The 24,914-nt window shown below is 41.1% G+C and overlaps 2 protein-coding genes across 9 annotated transcripts in view; one reads left to right on the top strand and one right to left on the bottom strand.

Moving 5' to 3' along the window:
• Positions 1-19,278, bottom strand: part of vps9d1 (VPS9 domain containing 1) — a 61,464-nt gene extending 42,186 nt beyond the window's left edge. Inside the window, exons 1-6 of one of the 7 annotated variants that reach the window (XR_004570093.1) lie at positions 19,194-19,237; positions 18,624-18,776; positions 7,137-7,209; positions 2,347-2,538; positions 2,008-2,179; positions 1,376-1,487 (exon numbers count right to left, since the gene is read on the bottom strand). Coding sequence is in view for 6 of the 7 variants with exons in the window: in XM_034227050.1 (XP_034082941.1) it covers positions 1,376-1,487; positions 2,008-2,179; positions 2,347-2,538; positions 7,137-7,209; positions 18,624-18,770 (696 nt within the window). In the remaining variant the exon portion in view is untranslated. Of the gene's footprint in view, positions 1-1,375; positions 1,488-2,007; positions 2,180-2,346; positions 2,539-2,676; positions 3,922-7,136; positions 7,210-18,623; positions 18,777-19,193 lie in introns of those variants that run through there. The other 6 variants (XM_034227050.1, XM_034227049.1, XM_034227054.1 and 3 more) reach the window with 6 other exon arrangements.
• On the top strand, positions 8,713-12,499 carry LOC117553214 (probable global transcription activator SNF2L1). 2 transcript variants are annotated; one of them, XM_034227056.1, is made up of 8 exons: positions 8,713-8,901; positions 9,359-9,428; positions 9,510-9,622; positions 9,807-9,905; positions 10,411-10,511; positions 10,694-10,826; positions 10,964-11,118; positions 12,298-12,499. In XM_034227056.1, exons 5-8 carry the CDS (start codon positions 10,419-10,421, stop codon positions 12,460-12,462), a joined length of 546 nt encoding a protein of 181 aa, XP_034082947.1. In that variant the 5' UTR covers positions 8,713-8,901; positions 9,359-9,428; positions 9,510-9,622; positions 9,807-9,905; positions 10,411-10,418; the 3' UTR covers positions 12,463-12,499. The 2 variants fall into 2 exon arrangements, with proteins under 2 accessions (XP_034082947.1, XP_034082948.1); XM_034227057.1 differs by lacking the exon at positions 9,807-9,905.
• Positions 19,279-24,914: the final 5,636 nt, after the last annotated feature.

Here is a 24,914-nt window from a genome sequence, read left to right as displayed (position 1 = left end):
CAAACAGAGAACCACAGGACACAAAATGCTCATTAAAGCAATTTAGCATAGTAACCCTGTCTGATATAGTGCCAGATGCTGTGGTAATGCACGGAGGTAGCTCATTACGGATATCGCCGGTGGATATCGATTTTATGTTTCTCTCATGTAGGAGAATAGATAATTCAGCAGAAAACCAAGGATGGTCTCGTCCCTTTACTCTAAATGTACGCAGGGGTGCATGTCTATCAATGATCTCCATAAAACCAAGATAAAAATAAGACCATGCAGTTTCTACATCAGCACACAGATCGATTTTACCCCAATCAAAATCAAACAGATCATGCACAAAACCCTGCTACACAAAATGTTTGATGTCTCTCTTACTGATAATGCGAGGTTTAACCTTTTGGACCTTAGTGTTCCTAATTGTGGCTACAACACAGTGGTCACTCAGATCATTCGCAAATACTCCCACAGATGAATATTTATGGGGAACATTAGTTAGAATGAGATCAATTAGGGAGGATTTATTAGTTTTTAAAATCCTCTGACACAGAAGTTAACCAGTCCCAATTAAAATCACCAAGCAGCACTATTTCCTTGTAGTCTAGTTGAGATAAAAGTTTTGCCAAAGAAGATAAAGAGTCCTTGACAGCTGAGGGGGGTCTGTAGCAGCCCACCACCATGACCTGTTGACCCTTTGCTACTTCGATATTTAAAGCTAAACATTCTAGTTGTTTACTAATAGATTTGGAAACCATCTTGGTTACACAAAACTTATTTTTCACATAAATGGCAACGCCACCACCTGGGAAAAAAACCTCCCACAGCACAGGTGCACAGGTAAACCTCCTCTCCACGCCGACGGAAGAGAGGCAGCCCTCGCTCTGATCGACGAGTGAGGAGGAGTCTTTAAGACTCCTTAAAGTGCTACCTACACACACACACACACACACACCACACACACACACACACACACACACACACACACACACACACACACACACACACACCACACACCACACACACACACACCACACACACACACACACACACACACACACACACACACACACACACACACACACACACACACACACCACACACACACACACACACACACACACACACACACACACACACACACACACACACACACACACACACACACACACACACACACACACACACACACACACACACACACACACACACACACAACACACACACACACCACACACACACACACACACACACACACACACACACACACACACACACACACACACACCACAACACACACACACACACACACACACACACACACACACACACCACACACACACACACACACACACACACACACACACACACACACACACACACAACTTACCAAAGACGTCTTCTGGTAGGCCTTGCCAGGGGGGAGCCTTGCCAGACGAGCTTCATAATTGGCTTTCAACTTCTGGTTCAAACGTGATGCTTCTTCAATGGGTGTCAGCTCCCTGCAGTACACACATACACACACAGGCAAACACACACACAAAATACAATTAAGCTAAATGTTACCTGTTGGGTGTGTCAAAGGAAAATATAAATATTTCTGCACATCCTACAAAAAAAAGGCTCATGAAACCAACAATAACATCCACATACAGCACAACAGGATTTTGCCTGTTCAATGTTATATATTTTGTCACTTTTCAATTCCCTCGATATCCTAAGACAAAGAGAGACATTGAACGAGGATGGCTGTGAGAGAGAGCGACCATGGAAACCGTATTAAGGACTTAAATGTTTGTAATTCCGAACCCAGGTTTAAAGTGACTTTAAGTGAATTTAAGAGTCATTGTGAGTGCAAGAATGTGTTTGATGTTTCAACCTGGTAGCTCAACTCAGAACATTGTGATCTCAATGGAAACTAGAGGTAACTGGTTCTTGTTATCCCTGCTGTGTTGTTCACGTCAGAGCTTATCTGTCATTGGATGGAGCAATATTTGCCCTTGTGATAAAAACCGGCCCTACTTTTTGCTTATGTCCTGTGACTGCACTGTTTGTAGTCTCTGGAAGACTTCAGGAGGCAGAAAAGAGGAGAGCTCCCCGGTTCCATCTGACAACACCCTGTAGTGACCCGTCTTTGTCGGGCTGGTTGTTTTATGCCCTGTGTCAACAGGAGTATCAGATGAGGGGGCTGTGACTGCAGGAGGGAAACAGAGAGACAAAAGGTGGTGATTGGCTTAGAAACAAATCATGTGCAAACACATTGGCTTATTTTGATTTGTGACCTCTGGGGCAGGCTCTTAGTTAGCAGTGATTGAACTGTATGATAATAAAAGAAAGGTCCTGATTGGATGATGCACTCACCAGGGTTAGCAGTGGTGTCTGTGAGGACAGCAGTCTGGTTGGGCTCTGATTGGCCAGGGGAAGAGGAAAAGGGAGCGGAGCCGGAGGCAGAGAGGTCAGCTCTCTTCCCTATGAAAGACTTGACTCGCTCTAGACATTGTTCAGCCAACCTCAACATGCGCCCCACCTCCACTGCTACCACCTCCCCGTCATCTGAGGATGGGACAGAAAGGAAGACAGAGAACGTCACTCCTCGATGATTGATCAAATAATAATAATAATAAGGTCATCACATGGTTTCCAATTAATCAACCAAATGTTTGTTTATGTAGCCGCAATATCACAACTTACACATTTGTCACAGGGGCTTAACAGTTTGTACACAACACCCTCTCTCCTTAGACCCTTGCAGCGCACAAGGAAAAATTCCATAATAATAATGGGGAAGAAACCTCGGGGAGAGCAACAGGACGACTGCCTCTGACGGCCTCTGACTCCCAAAATGGGGTAGGTGTGTCAGGGCCTTTAGATGTGGAGAGGGTGTGGGCCTTCACAGGAGAGGAGCTTGATAGATAAAGGCTCTGAGATCTGATTACATTCAGTGCTAGCAAACAACTACTGTATTCAAGCTGATTAGCTCATGTCTGATTAGAATGATTACTTCATGGGTTCTGCTTAATAGGCAGTTAAGTTGATCCAATCCTCCTCCCACATCTTCCCCCCTTTTAATATATGTGTAAACCATAAATGATGTTGCTAGATTATAAGGCACATTCAGCTGAAACTAATCCAGTTCAATTCAGCACTGCAATAAATCAGACTTGTTGTGCTTCAGTTAAGTTAAGTTCTGGTTGAAACAATTAGAGCATTCTTGATTCAACGAAATTATCATTTTAGAGGCTGCAGTTTGTGGATTGTATTGTTCCTCTGCCACCTCTCTGTATAGAGTTTAACAGAACCACACATTACATCCTGCAAAATCTAGCTCATTAAGTTGAATCAACAACGCTCAGTTTCATCAAGATAACGGTGAGTTCACGTGTGCATCTATGAATATGTACGTGCTTACACTTTGTTCATTAGCACATTTTTCTTTCTTTCTTAAAGACAGCTAGATAATTAAGGAAAACAATCAAATTTAGCAGTGATTGTTCACCTATGTTAAATGCATCATACCATTGTAGAATAGAATAGAATAGAATACTTTAATGTCATTATACATGTACAATGAGACAATAAATGCTTCTCCCTTCTGCCTGTTTGAAATGTATTATGTTGTTGAAGTTCGTAGTGGTTGCCACTCGAGGCCGGTAAAGGACTGAGAATTGGTGATGCCTGTTTAATGCTACTTCTAGAGTGAACAACATGTTTCTAATTGAATGAAATATGAATGTGTCCATCCAAGTTAAATCATCTTTAAAAAATCAATTGGATATTAAGTATACAATCCACAGCATATCATATCTCACCATGTGGTCTGACCAATCATATTTACAGGCTCTACTTTCTGAAGACCTTCTAAAGCAGTGGTTCTCAAATGGGGGTACGCGGACCCCTAGGGGTACGTTGGAGTATTGCAGGGGGTACGTGAGATTTATTTTTATGTTAATGAAAAAAAAAAAAAAGTTTGAGCAGTGTGGGTTTTATATTAACAGAGTTACACATGTTTCAAAACGCGAAGTGTAATAACTGCAGTGGCCTTCCTGTCACTGAGAATAACAAAGATCCTCAGTGAAGCACAAGCCCATTAGTGATGGGTCGTTCGCGAACGATTCATTCTTTTTGAACGAATCTTTGAAGTGAACGAGATGAACTGATTCCTCCCACAAAAAGATTTGTTTGTTTGAGTCGCCGCCTTCCGCCAAAAGCTAAAGAGAAGCTGTTCGCGAACGACGAACTTAAAGAACTGGCGGAAACAGTTTTTTAGCTACAGTTCTTTTATCTTATATCCCTTTCTTTCAAGAGGAATACTGGATGTTCCATCTACACAGAGTTGGACTCAGTTAGACAAGACAACTACCACAAATACAATGAAGCACTTTACTGTTGGACTCAGTACTAGTTGGACTTCTACCACAAGTAGGCTACTATGAAGTTATTTTACTGTGTACTTTTTCAGTTATTCTCTGTCAAACTCCTGTGGCAGAAAATCATTTTATCTCTCATCAAATATAGCAGAAAACAGCTCTCATCTGAGCTCCCACACACACACACACACACACACACACACACACACACACACACACACACACACCACACACACACACACACACACACACACACACACACACACACACACCACACACACACACACACACACACACACACACACACACACACACACACACACACACACACACACACACACACACACACACACACACACACACACACACACACACACACACACACACACACACACACACACACACACACACACACACACACACACACACACACACACACACACACACACACACACACACACACACACACACACACATCCTCCTCAACCTGTCCGCCATAAATGCCTCAGAGGACGGATACCTGAACCGTAGCGTCCAGCTAGCTTAGTCGCTCGCTTAGCGATAAATACACACAGCGTTGTATTCTCCTCCCCCTGTCGGCCCTAAAAGCTTCAGAGGGCGGATAGCTGGGCTCCGTAGCGTCCCACTAGCTTAGCCGCGAGCTAAAGGTAAATATAGATGGATACATAGTGTAAGAGAATATTTTAATCTGATCTTGATTATAGAGTTTCTTATTGTTTCTTAGAATCTGTGATACTGCAAACATCTGTTTGTAAGTATGAGTCAAAAACTCCTCTGTAGGTTGAGGTCACAGGTCAAACGCTTCTCCTATATCCGTGGGGGAAGGGTCCAGGCCTGCCTGCATTTCCTTGAGACAAGTAGATTATTGTCTCACATCTGCTATTGATTAGGTAAACGCGGGCTTCTGTGAGCCCGCCTCTCCTCATGTTGATGCGTGTTGGGGCTATTCGGGGGCAGAGATGATTCGGTGGAGACACAGGAGGGTGTGAAACCGAGTGACCTCCCGGCCGTATTTTGCTGTACTGTGTTCAATAAACTCTCAGTGCTTTGGCTAACGACGTTCCAGACTCCTTCATTCTACCTCAACATTGCAACAACAGAAGTTTAACTTCACAATCTAAAAGCTTCAGAGGGCGGATAGCTGGGCTCCGTAGCGTCCCACTAGCTTAGCCGCTAGCTAAAGGTAAACATAGATGGGTACATAGAATATGAATAAATCGTCACCGATGTAGAGGATATATTTTTGTATTCACTTTGAACTCGGCCAAATGGAGTTTAATGCTTTGGGATTTAAGTTAGGCCACATAGTACGTGCATGGGTTTGAAAGTATAACGTGCTAGCCTGCTGTAATACATCGTATAGTCAGGCACACATTTATGAGATTTAACAATAGCCAATTATATTTCTTAAATAATATGTAGCCTATTCCCAGAGCATAATTCATGGGGCAACAAGGTGAGGTGTAAAATGTGTTTTAATATTATACATTTTACGCCAGCAAACTTCTTGTACGGACTTCGGCAGTAGTGAAGACTCACTGAACGAATTAAGTACAAAGACGAATCGTTCGCGAACGTGCAAATCACCAGAAGTCGTTCGCGAACCGGTGAACGAATCAGTGAACGAATCTTTAAAGTGAACTGAATCAAAAGATTCGTGTCCCCGAAGGGAATCGAAATGCCCATCACTAAAGCCCATGTTTCTCACAAAATTGTAAGTACAACTTATTAAAAAGATCAGTTCAATGCAACTAATGTCGTCTTAGTGTTATTGCATGATGTTAAAATTGGTTTGCCATGAATTTAGTGATGGATTCTAAACATTTGAAATTTAGCATTTAAGTGTTTCTCAGTTACAAGGTTGTTGTTTTAATAAATCAGACACCGATGGTGCAGCGCTGTACTGTACCTCTTTATATAGGCATTTCTTCCCTAATAAATTGTTTTTGTGCTGAACTTGGCTGAATTTTTTTTTCAAAGGGGGTACATTATTGAAAGAAGTTTGAGAATCACTGCTCTAAAGCACGGAGGTCAAACATACGGCCCAATAGCCAAAACCGGCCCGCCAGAGGGTCCAATCTGGCCCACTGGATGACTTAGCAAAGTATACAAATTTGAGAAGACATTAACTGCAATTTTCCCAACTTTTATGTTTTTTGTATACATTTACAAGGCAGTGAATAAGTGAATCTTCTTCCTAAATAGATACCCTTTTAGTTTGTATGGTGTGTCAGGATTACTACGCAGATGTGGAAATTAATGTAAAATAATTACATTTGTAAAAAGATAGTTCATAAAATGTGAACATTTTCTGAATGTACTTTTTTTGCACTAAAACAAAGGTAACCATTTGGAGTGGTCATTATTCCAGTATAGGTTATTAAGCTATGATTGTACTGTTCAGGTCTACTTGAGATCAAATGTGGCCCCTAAGCTATAAGCTTTAGTGAGCTTTCAATACAAGTCTATTTCACAGCCTCTATGTATGCAATAGTTCTGACAGTACATCCTCATAATGAGGCAGGTTAAATGTTTCCATATTCTGATGAAGACCACCAAAAGTTAAAGTTTTTAACTTGAAAAGTTGCACTTTTTGAACGCCAATTGGAGAATGATAAATAATTAATAGAACCCTTTCAAACTTACTCAAAGACACCTTACATAGCAAAAGCAGAATGCAAAAGGTTAGATATGTATTCCAAAGATTCTCAATATATATATTTATAATCAGTCATAGACGGTATGTCACTATTCAGAGCTCACTTTGTGATCCAGCTTCCTCCAAAAGTGCATGTGATATGAAGTTGATCGTCCGGAGGTATTCACAGTAAGCTTCCTGCAAAAAGACCAAACACACGTAGTATGGTAAAGCTGAGAATGCGCAATAAAAGAGGATAGAAGCTCCAACTCCAGCTCAATACATACAATGCATTTCAGGTGTAGTTTTTATAAAGACAATAGTTTATAAAAGTTATCTTTGTTAGACATACTCGCATATCAACAAATGAAATATTCCAGACAAAACAGATTTGTATAGAGGCAATGGGCATAATAGTCAGTATTACATTTGATTCCACACCCAAGAGGTATTATTAAATGGGAATGATTAGAATTGGCTGAACTGTTATTTTCACATTGTTTTCACCTTATAGTGGTGTGATGAAGTTTTGTAATGTCTATTACCAATTGTTTGTTGTGTAAGTGTTGCTTGTTAGACTGTCTCAATACCAGCTTTTCTAAACACACTGATTATTTGTGTCCATTTCAGCAGCATTTTTCTGCATTTTAAAAGTAAATTCAACACTAGAACTTTTCTTTAATGCACATGTCATGACTTTAGTGTTTTTGCCAGTTCTTTAAGTTCTTAATTGTCTCTGAAGTGCGGCCTGCCACTTGTTTCAATGATAAACTGGTGACCTGTCCAGGGTGCACACTGCTTACTGCCTGCTCCCATGATGGGATAGCATCTGAAACAGTGTGTATGATGGATGGATAGTCATTCTTTTAAAGTACGGGTCTCTTTTCTAATGATATTCCATTTAGTGTTTTTGGTCTAAAGACATCAACAACATCTAATCTTTCTCTAGAAATCATTGTTGTATGTTGTACTACCAGTATTATACTGTAACTAACTACTGAATTCAATCAAGACTACTCTTCAAAATAAACTGTTAATATGTAAGTAAGTGCTTCATATGAAGGTAGACTGTTTTATGGTTACTAGACACACACTTTTTTAAACACAAACACTTATATACTGTACAGTACTATCACCACTCCCAAACTTTGTTTAGAATGAGCTCACTCCTCTCTTCACAAGATGGTTGTTTTTGTTGGCCTGCTGAACTTAAAATACATCTTTTTAAAAACTTGATTTATTTTTGTTTTAAGCCTCGTGGGTATGGAATGCCATTTAAGCCAAAATTAAATAAATACATAAATAATTAAATAAATACATATATATAAATATGCCTATGAAATAAATCCTGAAATAAATAAATGAGGCAATAAATATGTATACATGTACATTTAAATACACATTTATTTATTTCATGGGACTTTTATTTCATAATGACACATTTATTTATTTCAAGAGACTCGTATTTCATAATGACATATTTATTTATTTCAGATGACATGTATTTCATAATGACGCATTTATTTATTTCAGATGACATGTATTTCATAATGACGCATTTATTTATTTCATGTGACTTGTATTTCATGATGAGACATTTCCATTCCTTATATGCAAATGAACGTGGCGTGGTTAGCTCACAGATCCAGACCAAAGCAACAGCACCACAACACTGACTCAATAGCTTTTGTTTTACACTCCAGTACTCTTAAGTGGTTTGCAAACTGCCAATAAACCAAACCGGTTCAAGAACCATTCTTGTGCTTTTCTGGTGCTTAACTGGTTCTTCTCTGGTCTTATCTGGTCCGCCCAATGCTGCTCTTCTGAGAGCAACCGCTCTGACCGCTCTCTCTAGTCTCTACTGGGAAACAGCTAAAAGTCCTTCTGGAGGTAAGCAACGCTACACAATTACACCCAGTCTGAGAGTAAAAGATGTCTCGAAGGTTCATTTTGCTTTCTTACAACGTTAAGTTAATGTTAACGTAACCTTAAGTTTGCTAGGAGGCTATCGTTACGAGCTAGCTGTCTTAGCTAACAACAGTTAGCAGCTAACGTTTTCTGCAGTTTGTGTTGTCCCTGAAAAACGTGATGTAGTTATTTAAGGGTATGTTAAATTAACGTTTTTTTACAAGTTGAGAGAGTTAAGTTGTGTACATGAGTTGGGTCCAACATATACCTTGAGTAATGTTACTTTGCTGCTAAAAATGAAACATCATTATCAGATGAGGACATCACCAAAGTGTGTGAGCCTGTCAGGGGATTTGATCTGTTCTCTGCATGTCTTAAACACTGCTCTGGTATTACTTATCTTGTAAAATGTAAGTCTCCCGCTCTTGTCATCGTTCAGGCTTTGCATTTGAACTCCTATGACTGGTTGCGGACTTGAAGGGAACGCCTTCCTGACATCCAGGAAAAAGGTGAGATTCTAATACATTTGAATGCCAAAAGCAAGTTATTGTTTTTAACTTTTTAAATATGACTGTTTTGGGGCATTTCAGTTTTATTGGACAGGCAGTAGAGATCTACTGGAAACAGTGGAGAGGGAGGAGATGATATGCAGCATACGGCCCAGCCGGATGGTTGCTGCTCCGTGTGGAACGTGTCCTATCAGGTAAAGCACTTTGGTACCCAGTTATTTATGGTATTGAGTTTGAATTTAGCCTTTGGAGTGTAATTTCCAACAGTGCATTGTAAAGACTGAAAAAACAGCCTCAAGTTAAAGCTTGACATGATTTGGTCTTTTACTTAAGATGTTTGTCCTCCTGTGTTGTCTTATTTCCTTATCTTTCTTTCAGGTGTAACATCTACCAATGGTTGTACATAACAGAGACCTCCTCCACCTCTTTGCTGTCTTACTAGTCAATCCTTCTGATCAGGTCCTTTCCTAAATAGTGGTAAGTTTTACAGTTCAGTGTACGTTAATTTATCAACTTAATGCTTTACCGCTGTTGAATAAATCCTATATTGCTAGTCATTTTATTAAAACTACGATTTGTAAACTTTTTGATTCCAATTACAATAATCTTTTTGTTATAATTGTAAAACATATCTTAACATCCATCAGCAATCAATACAACAAATCATCCAACACTAAATAGAAGAAATCTGGACCTATTTCTTTTTATACAGCAGCATGTGTTGGGACTGCTCATTGATGTCATCAAGAGCCATTGAGGCTACCTTTTGTAGTCGGCCTCTTAGAATGTTTAGCATTTCTTTGTCTCTTAACATTCCTATAATAATTAGTTTTTTTATTGTTGATATTGTTTTGTTCTTTATTTTTGTTGTGAGAATCACTTTGCAATTATTGTGTAAGTGCTATATAAATAGTTATACTAATATTATTGTTGTTACTATTATTAATAATGTCTTCTTTGTTTTCTTTATTCATCGCTGCAGAAAGGATCATGCCAGCCCACATCAAACACCTGATCAAGAGCACTGCTGCAGACACCTGTGTGATATTCCACTCTGACTGGAACCCTCAAAATGACCTGCAGGTACGATATATATATCTGCTCTGTCCGTCCTAAAGATAGTTCAATAGGGCTACAACAACAACAGTCTTTCCGTTTATTCCCTCGGTTCTTTAAGTGTATATTTTCCCATTTAATGCTTAAAATCGTTGAACAGCAGCTGCACATGATGCTCTTTTGACCCCTCTTTTCATTTTTTATTTCAGGCTCAAGCTCGGTGTCATCGTTTTGGCCAGTCTAAGGCGGTGAAGGTGTACCATCTGATCACTAGAAACTATGAGAGGGAAATGCTGGATAAAGCTAGTCTGAAGCTCGGGCTGGACCGTCAACAACAACGGGGTGAGAAAAAGAAAATCTGTCATATTTCTAGATGCCAAGTCATCTTTGGGTCAGTCGCTGTTGCCGTACGCTTAGTTTATTTTCAAAAAGAGTTTTCTAAATCCACTTGTGTAAATGTCTCTCTGCGTCGCCTTTAGCCGGTCCAGCAGTTCTCCAAGAAGGAGATCGAGGACCTGCTGAGGAAAGGAGCCTACGCCACCATCATGGACGAGAACGACGAAGGCAATCGCTTCTGCTAGGAGGACATCGACCAGATCCTGCAGCGAAGAGCCACCATCATCACCATCACCAGGTATGTTCTTAGCAGCATTAGCCACTTGCTCTTTGTGAGACACCAAGTACTTGGTTATTTGAAATGTAATATTGATGATGTAATAATTAAAACTAGGGATGGGTACCGAGCCCCAGTATTAACGGGGCCCCGGGGCTGAATTATTAAAGACCGTGGTACCGTTAACGTCCAACGTTATCGATATTTTTATCGGTACGGGAGACATTTAAAAAATAGATGTCATATGTATTATATCTTAATAAACATTATATCGCAGTCTTACTGCAACTCCGTTTCTAATATGCAATAAGACTACAAAGTGCGTCTATGATTTATTTTCACACACACACACACACGTTACCCGTCTTGAGCATGGATGTATAATAAGAACTGGATACAGCGTCGGAGGAGGGGTCTCGTTCTTTCCTATGAGAGCTGCTCATTGGCGCATGAAGTCAAAATGGCCCAACTTTTGAGAGAGCGAAACGTCACAGATTACCCGTCATGCCTGGCTGTCAGAGCAGAAGAACCCGTTTGTGCGCTCACAGAGCATGCGCCCCTTAAGCCCCGCCCCCCGAGCACACACTCTCGGCTCACTAGAAAGAATGGAGAGAGAATAAATCTAGATTCGGCTTTTAGTGCATTTCACAACTTTAAGGACTTAATGATTCTAGGGCTATACAATAGTTCATACTGGGTAGTTTATTTAGTTTAAAAAAAATTATCCACCGAGTTACAGACGTCTCTTTCCCCATGTTAGTCAATGGGAAAAAGTATTTCTGGGCCGGTCGACGTCACAGACGAATATTTTCCTCAGAGTCCGGCACACTTCCTGGGGGCTTGTTCTTGAGGTGGAAAATGCTCGTTGCCAAAAGTGCAATAAGAATTTAGCATGTAAGGGCGGTAACACAAGCTATTTGTCTAAACATTTATCAAAAGTGCTCCACATTCAGACGGAGGAATGCACCGGGGTCGACTGTCTTTCTAGTAGCTCTGTAGCCCCATCCACGAGTAACGTTTCCACGTCAGGTGTTATGTATGCTAGCAGCAACACACGGAGTTAACTACATTATACAAACATGGGTTAATGATTAGAGGAAACTGAGTTATTTATTTTGTTAAAGTTTCAGCTATTCTGTTTACAATTCTATCACATAATTGAATACGATTTGTTAAAACATTGTTGTTTCTTATTTTCAGTTTGCTTCAAGCAGTGGCTGTACGAGAAAGACGTGGAGGACCAAGAAATGCTGGAACCGGAAGACCGGAAGATACATAACAGAGAAGATAATGGATATTAACAAGAAAAAGAAAACAAATGTTTATAATTTCTTTGTTGCGGTTTACATTTTGAATTATATTTGAATCAAATGCATCTATTTTAGATGATATATTTATTTAGATGTAGGTTTTTTTTGTAATATTATTGTATTAAGTATAATTTATTAAATAAAAATACTGTTATGAACACTATACAATGTCTTTATTTTGATAGTTACCAGAATACATTGTATATTTAATACTAACATAAACTGGTGATAGATAAATGCTGGTCTGCTGGTATGCCAGCAGACAAATATTTATTAAGACGGTATGGCTGGGGTCGGCTACACCCATACCAAGAAATGGCTTAGCCCCACCATGAAAAATGATGTTAAAGTAAGCAAAATAAAGTCCGCCAACTCGCGCAGAGAATTGCACAGACAGCAGTTAGTAAGATTGATTTCAGTAGCCACTTGTCTGGAAATACAGAAGACCAGAAACGGTTTTGAAAACTTTTGTCACGTAGTGATCGTCTTCTCAATAGAACATCTTTGATAATGTCTTCTGGCCAATCAGAATCAAGATAACGGCGTGGTGTTGTTGCAGGAAGTCCCGACGGAGAATACTTTTGCTGTAGTACAGGGGTGCACATAACTGGTACTCAGGTTATGTGCGTAATCTGAAATGCGTACCGTCACTTGTGTCACAAAGCGCATTTGCGTACCGACGTACTTGTGAAGCTTTTCCAGAAGGCGGTTAGATCACCGGACGACAGAGTCGGTCTCCGTGTGCACAGACAGGGCTGCTGTTAACGTCGGTCTGTACAACGGAATTGTGCCAAAACTACGCCAACCGGCGGCGGAGGGACACTCCCCCCCTTCACTGGAGAACTGCGCTAAAACAGCTGATCACAACGTTCACACTGGTCACGTGGTCACGAAGTACTCCACTAGCCGCCGCCCCCCCACCCCCCGTCGACTTTCCTGAAGTACTCCCCCGTTGATAGAAATCAACACGTAATGAATTAAGACCCCGCGGTTTGATGATTGATAGGTGCTCTCTTTCATTTTGACACGCAGAAAAATGTTACAATAAACATGTTAAATGGATATATCCGCCTTCTTTCATTTATCTTTCCATTCCCACAACAATATACATAAAGAAATGACATATTTTGGACATAGTTCGAATGGTGATTAATCATGATTAATACATTTTTAAGCTGTGATTAATCTGATTAAAAATTGTAATCGTTTGACAGCCCTAATTTATTTATTTTTGGATTAGATCATAGATACGTCCATGAGTTAAGAGATGGAATGATATCATGATTCACACTCATGTACAGTAGGTGGCGGTATGCACCTTAAAGTTGTTTGCAATCCGCCAAAAAACCGAGAGAAGAAGAAGTCAACTGGTTTGCCAACGGACAATTTACACCGAAGAAGAAGCGAACATTTCTGGCGGGTGAAATTTAGAGTATCAGATTACATGCGATGTCTGACTCTGAGAATTTAGTAGTTTGCCTTATAGTCCTTCTCCTCCATTTTCTTCCTCTTCTCGAGTAGTCAGTGTGGTGCTGTTGCTTTGGTCTGGGTCTCTGGACCTGTGAGCTAACCACGCCCTGTTCATTTGCATATAAGGAATGGAAATGTCTCATTATGAAATACAAGTCACCTGAAATAAATAAATATGTCATTATGAAATACAAGTCATCTGAAATAAATAAATATGTATTTAAATGTACATGTATACATATTTATTGCCTCATTTATTTATTTCAGAATTTATTTCATAGGCATATTTATTTATATATATGTATTTATTTAATTTTGGGTTAAATGGCATTCCATACATGGGGTGACACATGGTAATACAGACAGGTCAGCCACTGTAGCTTAATATCAGAATCAGAATTCCTTTATTATATATTATTTGTATAAACATTTTTAACAGTTTTGAGCTGCCATAAAAAGTGAATATGCTTTTAAAGAAACAACCATATTGCAGAGCTCCACAATACTATTCAGTTGTTGAATAGGGATAAATAGAAACAAGAGCAGTAGGACAAAACTCCAGACTCAACTTTATGACTAGCTTACACCAATATCTCTCATGAGAAACACAACGCATACTGCTGTTATATCACTGTTGAAATACAAGGGCAGTTTAATGTTTGGGACAGCAGGGGCCTATACTACGAAGCTGGTTCAACCTAACCTGGATATGTTTGAGTTAGCCGGTTGGCCTAATCCAAAACATACGCGCTCTCGCTAAACTGTACAACGACGCTGGTTATCAAGTGGATCGCTCAAGCCAGCCGTGTCCTATCTAGTTAGGTGCACGTTCACATGAAAGGGGTGGTATTTGGAGCATTCGACCAATCACAAACATGGAGAAGCGTACTGACAGCGCAGCGTCATACTTCCTGAATGAAAAGTGAACTTTAATATTAGACATATGAAGAAGTTAAACTTTAAACATCCATGACTTAAACACTTTATCCATCCATGACTTAAACACTTTATCCAGGATCAAAGCCACAGAGCTGCACCTGCAAGGTGAAAACAGCTGGTAACAGAACAAGTGTTTGAATGCGTACATTAACAGGTTTATGATATCACTGCCCGTCTAAAACACGATCTGACTTTAATTACATTTGACTCGAGTGTTTCGTCAACTTAATGTGTTGCTTAAAATAATACTTCTGCATACAGTATGTGACACTGTAGCCTAAGTGTTGCACGGCCAGATACGGCTCAAGAAGCTGACTCAGATAAGGAGATATATGATACATTATGAAGTGATATGATGTGATATGAATGATAATGGGACACATCGACGTCTGCACTCAGTGTACTTATGTTGTGGCAGATATTTAAGTAAGCTTTCTTAACGCTAATATTATAATAGTCAGATTGCTCTGAAGATGGGAGGTGATATTCTATTCATTTTCACGTTCACACAGTCGGTGATTTTTGCCGGTGTTCCGGATTAACTGGTTCCCTGATCAACTGGTTGACAGATGTGGAGGCGTGGCCTTCGACTGAAATACACATTTCGATCGCTTCTTCTGTCGTTTTCATAAATCTTTTGGTATATTTGGCTGGATAGGAACACTTTGATGCACATTCAGTACCAGTGTGTGAGGTTGTGGTTACGATGGCGATATCCGGACGCGAACAGCGAGGACTACAAAAAGAAAAACGAGTTGACTGGGGATGTATGTTCAAAACATTGCGAGCTCCAATAAATCCTTAAAACCAGCTATTGTTGCCAGACTTATTACAGAATATCGTTCTTAATGTGATACCAAGTCCAACTGAGACCTGTGTACACCTTCAGACAGCCTCCCAGTGAAGCACATGTTCTTTACTCAGAGTTTGAAAGCAGCGTGGAGAAGTCTTCAGCTGTGTTAAACTGTGATCCTCTCAGGTAAACTGTGATTCGCTCAGGTTAAACTGTGTTACGACTTCTGTGGCTATCTACCAGCGATCATGTTTAATATGAAAGACACACACATATACATCCCTTATAAAAACGGCATTCTGCAGCACTCATCCAGATAACATGCTGTTAACTCGTTTTGCAAAGATAGCAGCAGAAATATCATTGCTGCATGTGCAGGGATATTAGACTTTAAAATGCTGATGGGTCATTAATGTTGGTGTCGGCAAACAATATTAGGAATCCTTTATTCAAACCACATAATATTCAGTGTCCATCGACATGAAAATAACAAAAAAGTTCATGCTGGACTCAAACCCGAGTCCCAACAGCAAAAGTCACTCCAGCCCTGCGCGTTATGAGTGCGCCACGGATCAACACGATACCACGGTAAAACTAACACTTATCACAACATAATGTGGGCTCGCAGGCTGATAAACTAGGATATCTGATCTCGTGGGTCTTAATAGGCGCTTTCAGAGTGCGGTACTTTTCCCACAAAGGTTCATGTGAACTCTTTTATCGCGTTCACACCAAAAAGAGCCGGTACTAAAATTAGTTCATGAGAACCTTTTTACCCCCACGAAAGTCCCTGATAGAGAGCAGAGAGCTGCTAGAGAGCAGGGACTTTCGAGCGGCTCTCTTGTGAGAAAAGAGCTACATTTCTGATTGGCTGGAAGGATTGCAAACCACGCCCCGTAAAACTCCCAAAAAGTTTTGTGAAGCCGCCATTTTATTATCCTCGCATTAGCATTATTAGCATTAGCCCAGCGCAGAAACACAGAGAGACTAATTTATGGCAACACAAAATAAAACATGGGAGCGGTGGAGATGAGGAGGTGTCGGCGTTCTGGCGATTTACTCGGAAGGCTTCAGTAGAAGCTGCTGGGACTCCCAGCAGCTTCTACTGAAGCCAGTCCCCAACTCCGGGGACTTCCGGCCGGGGACTTTGGGCGGCAGTATACGCCGTGAAGTGGTTTGCGGCCTGCCAGTAAACCCAAAGCAGAAGAAGAACAAGTGACGTCAGCGGCTTCATTTGCCTAATCCACCCCCAGGGACTTTTTCCAGTGTGAACGCGATCTGTACTTAGTTCATGAGAACTAAAGAGTTCTCATGAACTAAGTTCACATGAACCTTTGTGGGAAAAGTACCGCAGTGTGAAAGCGCCTATTGAGGCTTGATACAGACCTCAGTCAGAATACTATATTATAATATGTATATTATATGGCTTAAAGTGTACATACATTCGCTCACATTATAAATGATGGTCGGGTTGCATTTTTCTGGAACTTTTTAACAAGGTCAATCTAAAATATTATAGTGTGGTAGTTCAATACGTCGTGTTGATCTGTGGCGCACTCATAACGCGCAGGGCTGGAGTGACTTTTGCTGTTGGGACTCGGGTTTGAGTCCAGCATGAACTTTTTTGTTATTTTCATGTCGATGGACACTGAATATTATGTGGTTTGAATAAAGGATTCCTAATATTGTTTGCCGACACCAACATTAATGACCCATCAGCATTTTAAAGTCTAATATCCCTGCACATGCAGCAATGACATTTCTGCTGCTATCTTTGCAAAACGAGTTAACAGCATGTTATCTGGATGAGTGCTGCAGAATGCCGTTTTTATAAGGGATGTATATGTGTGTGTCTTTCATATTAAACATGATTGCTGGTAGATGGCCACAGAAGTCGTAACACAGTTTAACCTGAGCGAATCACAGTTGACCTGAGAGGATCACAACTTAACACAGCTGAAGACTTCTCCACGCTGCTTTCAAACTCTGAGTAAAGAACATGTGCTTCACTGGGAGGCTGTCTGAAGGTGTACACAGGTCTCAGATGGACTTGGTATCACATTAAGAACGATATTCAGTAATAAGTCTGGCAACAATAGCTGGTTTTAAGGATTTATTGGAGCTTGCAATGTTTTGAACAGACATCCCCAGTCAACTCGTTTTTCTTTTTGTAGTCCTCGCTGTTCGCGTCCGGATATCGCCATCGTAACCACAACCTCACACACTGGTACTGAATGTGCATCAAAGTGTTCCTTTCCAGCCAAATATACCAAAAGATTTATATAAACGACAGAAGAAGCGATCGAAATGTGTATTTCAGTCGAAGGCCACGCCTCCACATCTGTCAACCAGTTGATCGAGGAACCAGTTAATCCGGAACACCGGCCGTCTTTCCTGCAATGGAAGATTTTCTGTATTTCCTTTCTCCTGTAATATGACTTGATCGCTTTAAACTCCACACACTGAGCTCTGATTGGTCAGCAGGCGGTGCTTTCACTGAGTTGATCTCTTAGCCTGCAACCTAACCTGGTCCCGACCAGGTTAGCCGCTAAGCATAAGTTACCATGGAGATCTAGCCTGCTAAAAAGAGAACCAGCTTCGTAGGACCGGAAAGCCGGAGTTTTCCCTGAATTTAGCCGGCTAAGCGAAAATCCTGCTTCGTAGTATACCCCCCAGTTCATGTGTATCTGCCTTTACACTCTATACACACACACACGTTTGATTACCAAGTTGTATGTTATGTTATAAAAAAGTGTCAAAGGGCTAGTACTTTTGGAATAACAAACCAACTACTTCTCACAAACGATGTTAGTGATATTGTATCTAGCCTTTATATTAAACGGCTGTGCTCTGAGTGGCTCGTGCTGCTCAGCCCAGTGTTGACCATCTATGGTGTTGACCTTAGCTAGCTAACGGTTCCGCCCCTTCCGTCTGTTTACATCCCTACACTGAGTTTCCTGCGGGTTTAAACCTTCGTGTTGCTGCTGCTGCTGTCAGGCTGTTTAGCACTTTACCTTGTGTTTGTTCTCTCCGTCCAGCTGTATTGCTAGTTTTGCCATTTTCATAGCATTTTGAAGGGGCTTAGCACCACTGTCAGCTGTAGCCATGGTTAGCCCGGATCCTCTTCTTTTCCTCCTCTCCGTCTTCTTCTTCTGTTTCATGGCGGGCTACAAACCAACGTTTAAATGTGCATGCCGCCCCCTAGTGTACCGGAGTGTGTAACTTCAAGACTGAAAGATAATTTCTCTAAATTATTAAATTAAAGAAAAAATTCAAATAAACGATGCTATATTCTAGAAATTGAACCTGTATTATTCCAATATGAAAATAAAGCCCTTTGACCTGAAGCAGTTTCTCCCCAATCTCTAACAATCCTTGCAGTGGCGTTTTTATATGTACAAAAGTGGTGGGGCACGAACAAAATAGAATAGTTTATAGCTTCTGGTGCTTTTTTAAACACGGGGGGGGGGGAAGGAAAACACAAGACACTCATCACCGAGGTCACAATATCAATCGATCCAGCAGAGCAATAGCCTATAGGCAAAACACAGACGATCAACAGAAGATATATAAAATGAACTTACCAAAGCTGAAGTGGATGGTCAACTTCATTCACTAGGCTTGTTTGAGACGCGTGCGGCTCGCCTCGAAAGTAGACGAGAATAGCCGATCGCAGCCGGGGGAGGTCTCAAAAAGCTCGCCTGAAGTCGGACAGCTCGGAGTCGGCTTCGTCTTCTTCTTCTTCTTCTCTCGGTTTTTTGGCGGATTGCAAACAACTTTAAGGTGCATACCGCCACCTCCGGAGTCAGCTTGACTCGGTTTGCATTTATAAAGAATGCACACATGTGTTTAATCGTTAATGTCTGATTATGTACTAAGTAAATACATTTGTTCCTGCTCAAGATTAGATTCAACTTTATTGTTATTGCACAGATTACAGGTACTGAGACAACGAAATGCACTTTAGCTTCTAACCAGGTGCAACAAGCAGTAAAGTGAAAAGTAATGTACACAATCTACAGAATAAAATATAGAATGAATTGAATGATGAATAAACAGTGAGGGCTATGAATACACTAGATATCAGCCTGTGAGCAGTATGAACAGTGTGTATGAATATGCTAAGATATATAAAGTATGAAAACGGTAAGCAGTGCAAGTATAGTATAAAATATATAGATATTAATGTCATGATGATAAATATTGTGGAACAATGATGAAAAATGGGAATGGATGTGGCGACGTAAAACTGACACAAAACAACAACAAACTTTTGCCGAGCCAATTGGAGAGTTTCATCAGCAGCACGGGGTAAAAACCACCAATGAGCGCTCAGCTCGAGATACCAGCGAGTCGTTTCCCATCAAGCATTTCGCTTCTGCAGCCCGTGGAGAGGAACTGCGCCGACTCGCCGCGCCTCGCTCTTACGGCCCGTCCACACAGCGGCGTGTGCGTTGAAGCTTCCAACGCTTCTGCCCATTCACTTTGAATGGGGTGACGTCACTTTTAGCCGAACTGCATTTTGGGAAGCGACGTGGAGCGTTGCTGGCGTAGCTGGCGTCAAAAGTTGAGCAATGTTCAACTTTTGACGCCTCGACGGAGGCGTCAGCCAATGAAATCCCGTTTATTCAAATCTGCCAGTACAATCGCTAGCCAATCAAACCGCGTGTATGCTGGGAGAGACTACGCAGGTCATTTCCTCATATTCAAAAAAATTGAGGGAAAATTCATTGTAGCGGTAGTGAATCACCCGGTGCTGTATGATCAGTCTCTGTTCATCTACCGGGATACAAACCGGAGAAGCGAGGCATGGAGGGAGGTGGCAGAGACAGTGGGTGAAACTGGTAGGTTTTCGCCTGTTTGGGGATTTTATATCCAGTTTACTTCGTTTTAACATTGCTATTGCTTTGTATGTCGGGGGCGGGAGATTCATGTGATTGGTTGTTGGTCGTGTTGCTCGCAAAAAATCCCCAAGCTTCAGATACGCCCACCTCCAAGCGTCAACGCACGCTGCTGTGTGGACGCTCCGTTACGGCCCGTCCACACAGCGGCGTGCGTTGAAGCTTCCAACGCTTCTGCCCATTCACTTTGAATGGGGTGACGTCACTTTTAGCCGAACTGCATTTTGGGAAGCGACGTGGAGCGTTGCTGGCGTAGCTGGCGTCAAAAGTTGAGCAATGTTCAACTTTTGACGCCTCGACGGAGACGTCAGCCAATGAAATCCCGTTTATTCAAATCTGCCAGTACAATCGCATAGCCAATCAAACCGCGTGTATGCTGGGAGAGACTACGCAGGTCATTTCCTCATATTCCAAAAAATTGAGGGGAAATTCATTGTAGCGGTAGTGAATCACCCGGTGCTGTATGATCAGTCTCTGTTCATCTACCGGGATACAAACCGGAGGAGCGAGGCATGGAGGGAGGAGGCAGAGACAGTGGGTGAAACTGGTAGGTTTTCGCCTGTTTGGGGATTTTATATCCAGTTTACTTCGTTTTAAACATTGCTATTGCTTTGTATGTCGGGGGCGGGAGATTCATGTGATTGGTTGTTGGTCGTGTTGCTCGCAAAAAATCCCCAAGCTTCAGATACGCCCACCTCCAAGCGTCAACGCACGCTGCTGTGTGGACGCTCCGTTAAGGCTGCGGGCGTCTTTGTCCCGCAAGATTTCAACGTCTCATGTAGGCGAGCCTCCAGAGCAAGTCGGACAAAATGACTAACCATCATGCAACGCACTAGCAAGACGTTGATCGCAATTGTGCAGGTCTGCGCAGGTCTCGCTTGTCTCAAACAAGCCTAATAGGCTTGTTTGAGACAAGCGAGACCTGCGCAGTTGCGATCAACGTCTTGCTAGTGCGTTGCATGATGGTTAGTCATTTTGTCATATTACTGACGTTAGATTAACGTCCTTGTAGCTTATTATTGCACTAAGAAGCTTATTGCACTGTGTGTATATATATATATATATATATATATATGGTGCAATAACTCTTTCATGCTAAATGAAGCTCTGTTGGATATCACTAGATCCTGTTACAGCCTAATATAAGTACATAACGATTGATGTGCACATTAGCATAATTACTAGCTAGCCGCTAGCTGCTAACTGCCGCCTCATTAATATCAAATCCATCATAATAACAATGCATTACCATGCTGTCATGAACGCACGGTGCTGTTACGTGTACGCAAATTGACGTGCTTGATGTGAACGAGCATTTTGGTTAAAGTTGCGCATGCGCTATGAGCGCACATACGGGTACTTCTCAGGCATGCCGGGTAATCTGTGACGTTTCACTCTCTCAAAAGTTGGGCCATCATGCGCTAATGAGCAACTCTCATAGGAATGAATGAGGCCCCGCCTCCCACGCTGTATCCAGTTCTTATTATACATCCATGCTCCCCGCCCCCACCACTCTTAACAACGTTAACAGACAGCAGAGTAGTGGGAGCCAGTTGGTCAATCCCCGACCCGTATTGCGCATGCGCAGATCGCAGATCTAAGATCCAAGATCCAAGATCCAGTAGAAATGATAAAAAAGTAAAAGTCTGCTGCTTATTGTTCTACTAGGCCAAAATAGAGTCAAAGAGTATATGAGAGTGAGAGTGTGTTAATGAATATATTTGGCAGTTTGGAGTAAGTCTGTAGATTTGTTTGTGTGTGTGTGTTTCATGTATAGGCCTCTCACGGTAATTCATTTTGTTGGATACATTTTCCCGGAAATTATTGCGATAAACGATAATATTGTCGGCACCGTTGTATGACCATTTTAGACCACTGACATAATGATAATATATAATAATAATTCAAGTACATCCTTTCAAACTGCTAGTCACATCCTCATGTAAATGGAAATTTATCGAGTTCATTTTTATTTATCGTACGATAAGTCAATTAATTGCTTATTGCGACAGGCACACAATAAAACAGTGGAAACAAACATGTGTTTGACTTTCATTAGTGAATGAAACTTTGTGCCATTTATAGTCTGTGTCCAATATTGTGTATTTGTATATATTGTATATATATCCTATATGCTAAGGTCCCGCTGCTGACACAATAGCAGTCATTTAGTGCGCATAGGATATTTAACTGAAAATACTAGGGAAATGTTTACTCAGAATTTTTCTTCCACACTTGCCCCTGCTAACATCTCAGTAAATGAGCTAGTAGATCATTTTAATTCAAAAATTTAAAATGTTATAGATGCCATTGGTCCAACTAAGGTAAAGGAAGTGACTGGGAAGAAAATATCTCCATGGAGAAAGGCCATGACCGTGAGAGCAGAAAAAAGAGAGTGTTGAAAAGCTGAACGTAGGTGGCGAAAGACAAATCTCCAGGTTCACTTTGAAATCTATAAAGAGAGACTTGGCCTTTATAATTTGGAATTGAAAAACTTACGACAGTCTTTCTTCTCTGACATCATTACCAAAAACAAAAACAATGCACGTGCCTTGTTTGCTACCGTCGACAGACTAACTAACCCCCCAGTGTCAGTAGCCTCTGAATTTCTATCCACCAGGGCATGCAATGATTTTGCCTCCTTCTTCACTGACAAAATTCAGAAAATCAGACAAGCAGTCAGTGCCTCTGCATCAGGTACAGCAAATGTGTTGTCCCTATGTCCACCTAATATCAATTCAAACACCATGACACAATTCCATCAGATTAATGATAAAAACCTAGAGGACATTATTCAACTTCTGAAATCCTCCTCCTGCGGCCTTGATATTATTCCAACAGGATTTTTCAAAGATATTTTTTGTTGCATTGCCTCAGATCTACTTCATATAGTAAACCAATCTCTTCACTCAGGTATTTTTACACAGGCCCTGAAAACTTCAGTCATTAAACCGCTCTTAAAAAAGAATAATCTAGAATGCTTCAGTAATGAACAATTACAGGCCCATATCAAACCTGCCATTTCTAGGTAAAATCATTGAAAAAGTTGTTTTTCAACAGTTGAGTAATTTCTTGCATTTAAATTAGGGCTGTCAAACGATTAACATTTTTAATCAGATTAATCACAGTTTAAAAATTAATTAATCATGATTAATCACCATTCGAACTATGTCCAAAATATGCCATTTCTTTATGTATATTGTTGTGGGAATGGAAAGATAAATGAAAGAAGGCGGATATATCCATTTAACATACAGTATCTATGTTTATTATAACATTTTTTTGCGTGTCAAAATGAAAGACAACCCACACACCTATCAATCATCAAACCGTGGGGTCTTAATTCATTACGTGTTGATTTCTATCAACGGGGGAGTACTTCAGGAAAGTCGACAGAGGGGGGGGGGGGCGGCGGCGGCGGCTAGTGGAGTACTTCGTGAGAGTGTGAACGTTGTGATCAGCTGTTTTAGCGCAGTTCTCCAGTGAAGGGGGGGAGTCTCCCTCCGCAGCCGGTTGGCGTAGTTTTGGCACAATTCCGTTGTACAGACCGACGTTAACAGCAGCCCTGTCTGTGCACACGGAGACCGACTCTGTCGTCCGGTGATCTAACAGCCTTCTGGAAAAGCTTCACAAGTACGTCGGTACGCAAATGCGCTTTGTGACACAAGTGACGGTACGCATTTCAGATTACGCACATAACCTGCGTACCAGTTATGTGCACCCCTGTACTACAGCAAAAGTATTCTCCGTCGGGACTTCCTGCAACACCACCACGCCGTTATCAAAGATGTTCTATTGAGAAGACGATCACTACGTGACAAAAGTTTTCAAAACCGTGGCTACTGAAATCAATCTTACTAACTACTGTCTGTGCAATTTACTCCACGCGAGTTGGCAGACTTTATTTTGCTTACTTTAACATCATTTTTCATGGTGGGGCTAAGCCATTTCTTGGTATGGGTGTAGCCTACCCCAGCCATACCCTGGCGCTGCCACTGGTGGCACGTATGGGGCGGGCCATTCTGCACATGCGTTAAATGCGTTAAATATTTTAACGCAATTAATTCAAAAAATTAATTACCGCCGTTAACGCGATAATTTTGACAGCACTAATTTAAATAGTTGTTTCGATGTGTTCCAGTCAGGCTTCCGTCCAAACCACAGCACTGAGACTGCTCTTGTAAAGGTCTTCAATGACATCCACTTAAACACAGACAGTGGCAGAACTTCAGTGTTAGTATTATTAGATCTCAGTGCTGCGTTTGACACTGTTGACCACAACATATTACTCGACCGACTAGAAAACTGGGTGGGACTTTCGGAAACAGTTCTAAATTGGTTTGAATCCTACTTAAAGGACAGAAACAACTTTGTTTCTATAGGTAAATACACATCTGAGTTGAC

Source organism: Gymnodraco acuticeps, unplaced genomic scaffold, assembly GCF_902827175.1.
Source record: "Gymnodraco acuticeps unplaced genomic scaffold, fGymAcu1.1, whole genome shotgun sequence".
In the NCBI taxonomy this organism is placed as follows: Eukaryota; Metazoa; Chordata; class Actinopteri; order Perciformes; family Bathydraconidae; genus Gymnodraco; species Gymnodraco acuticeps.
Note: the sequence above shows the minus strand (reverse complement) of the source record. Positions and strands in the feature narration are given on the sequence as shown.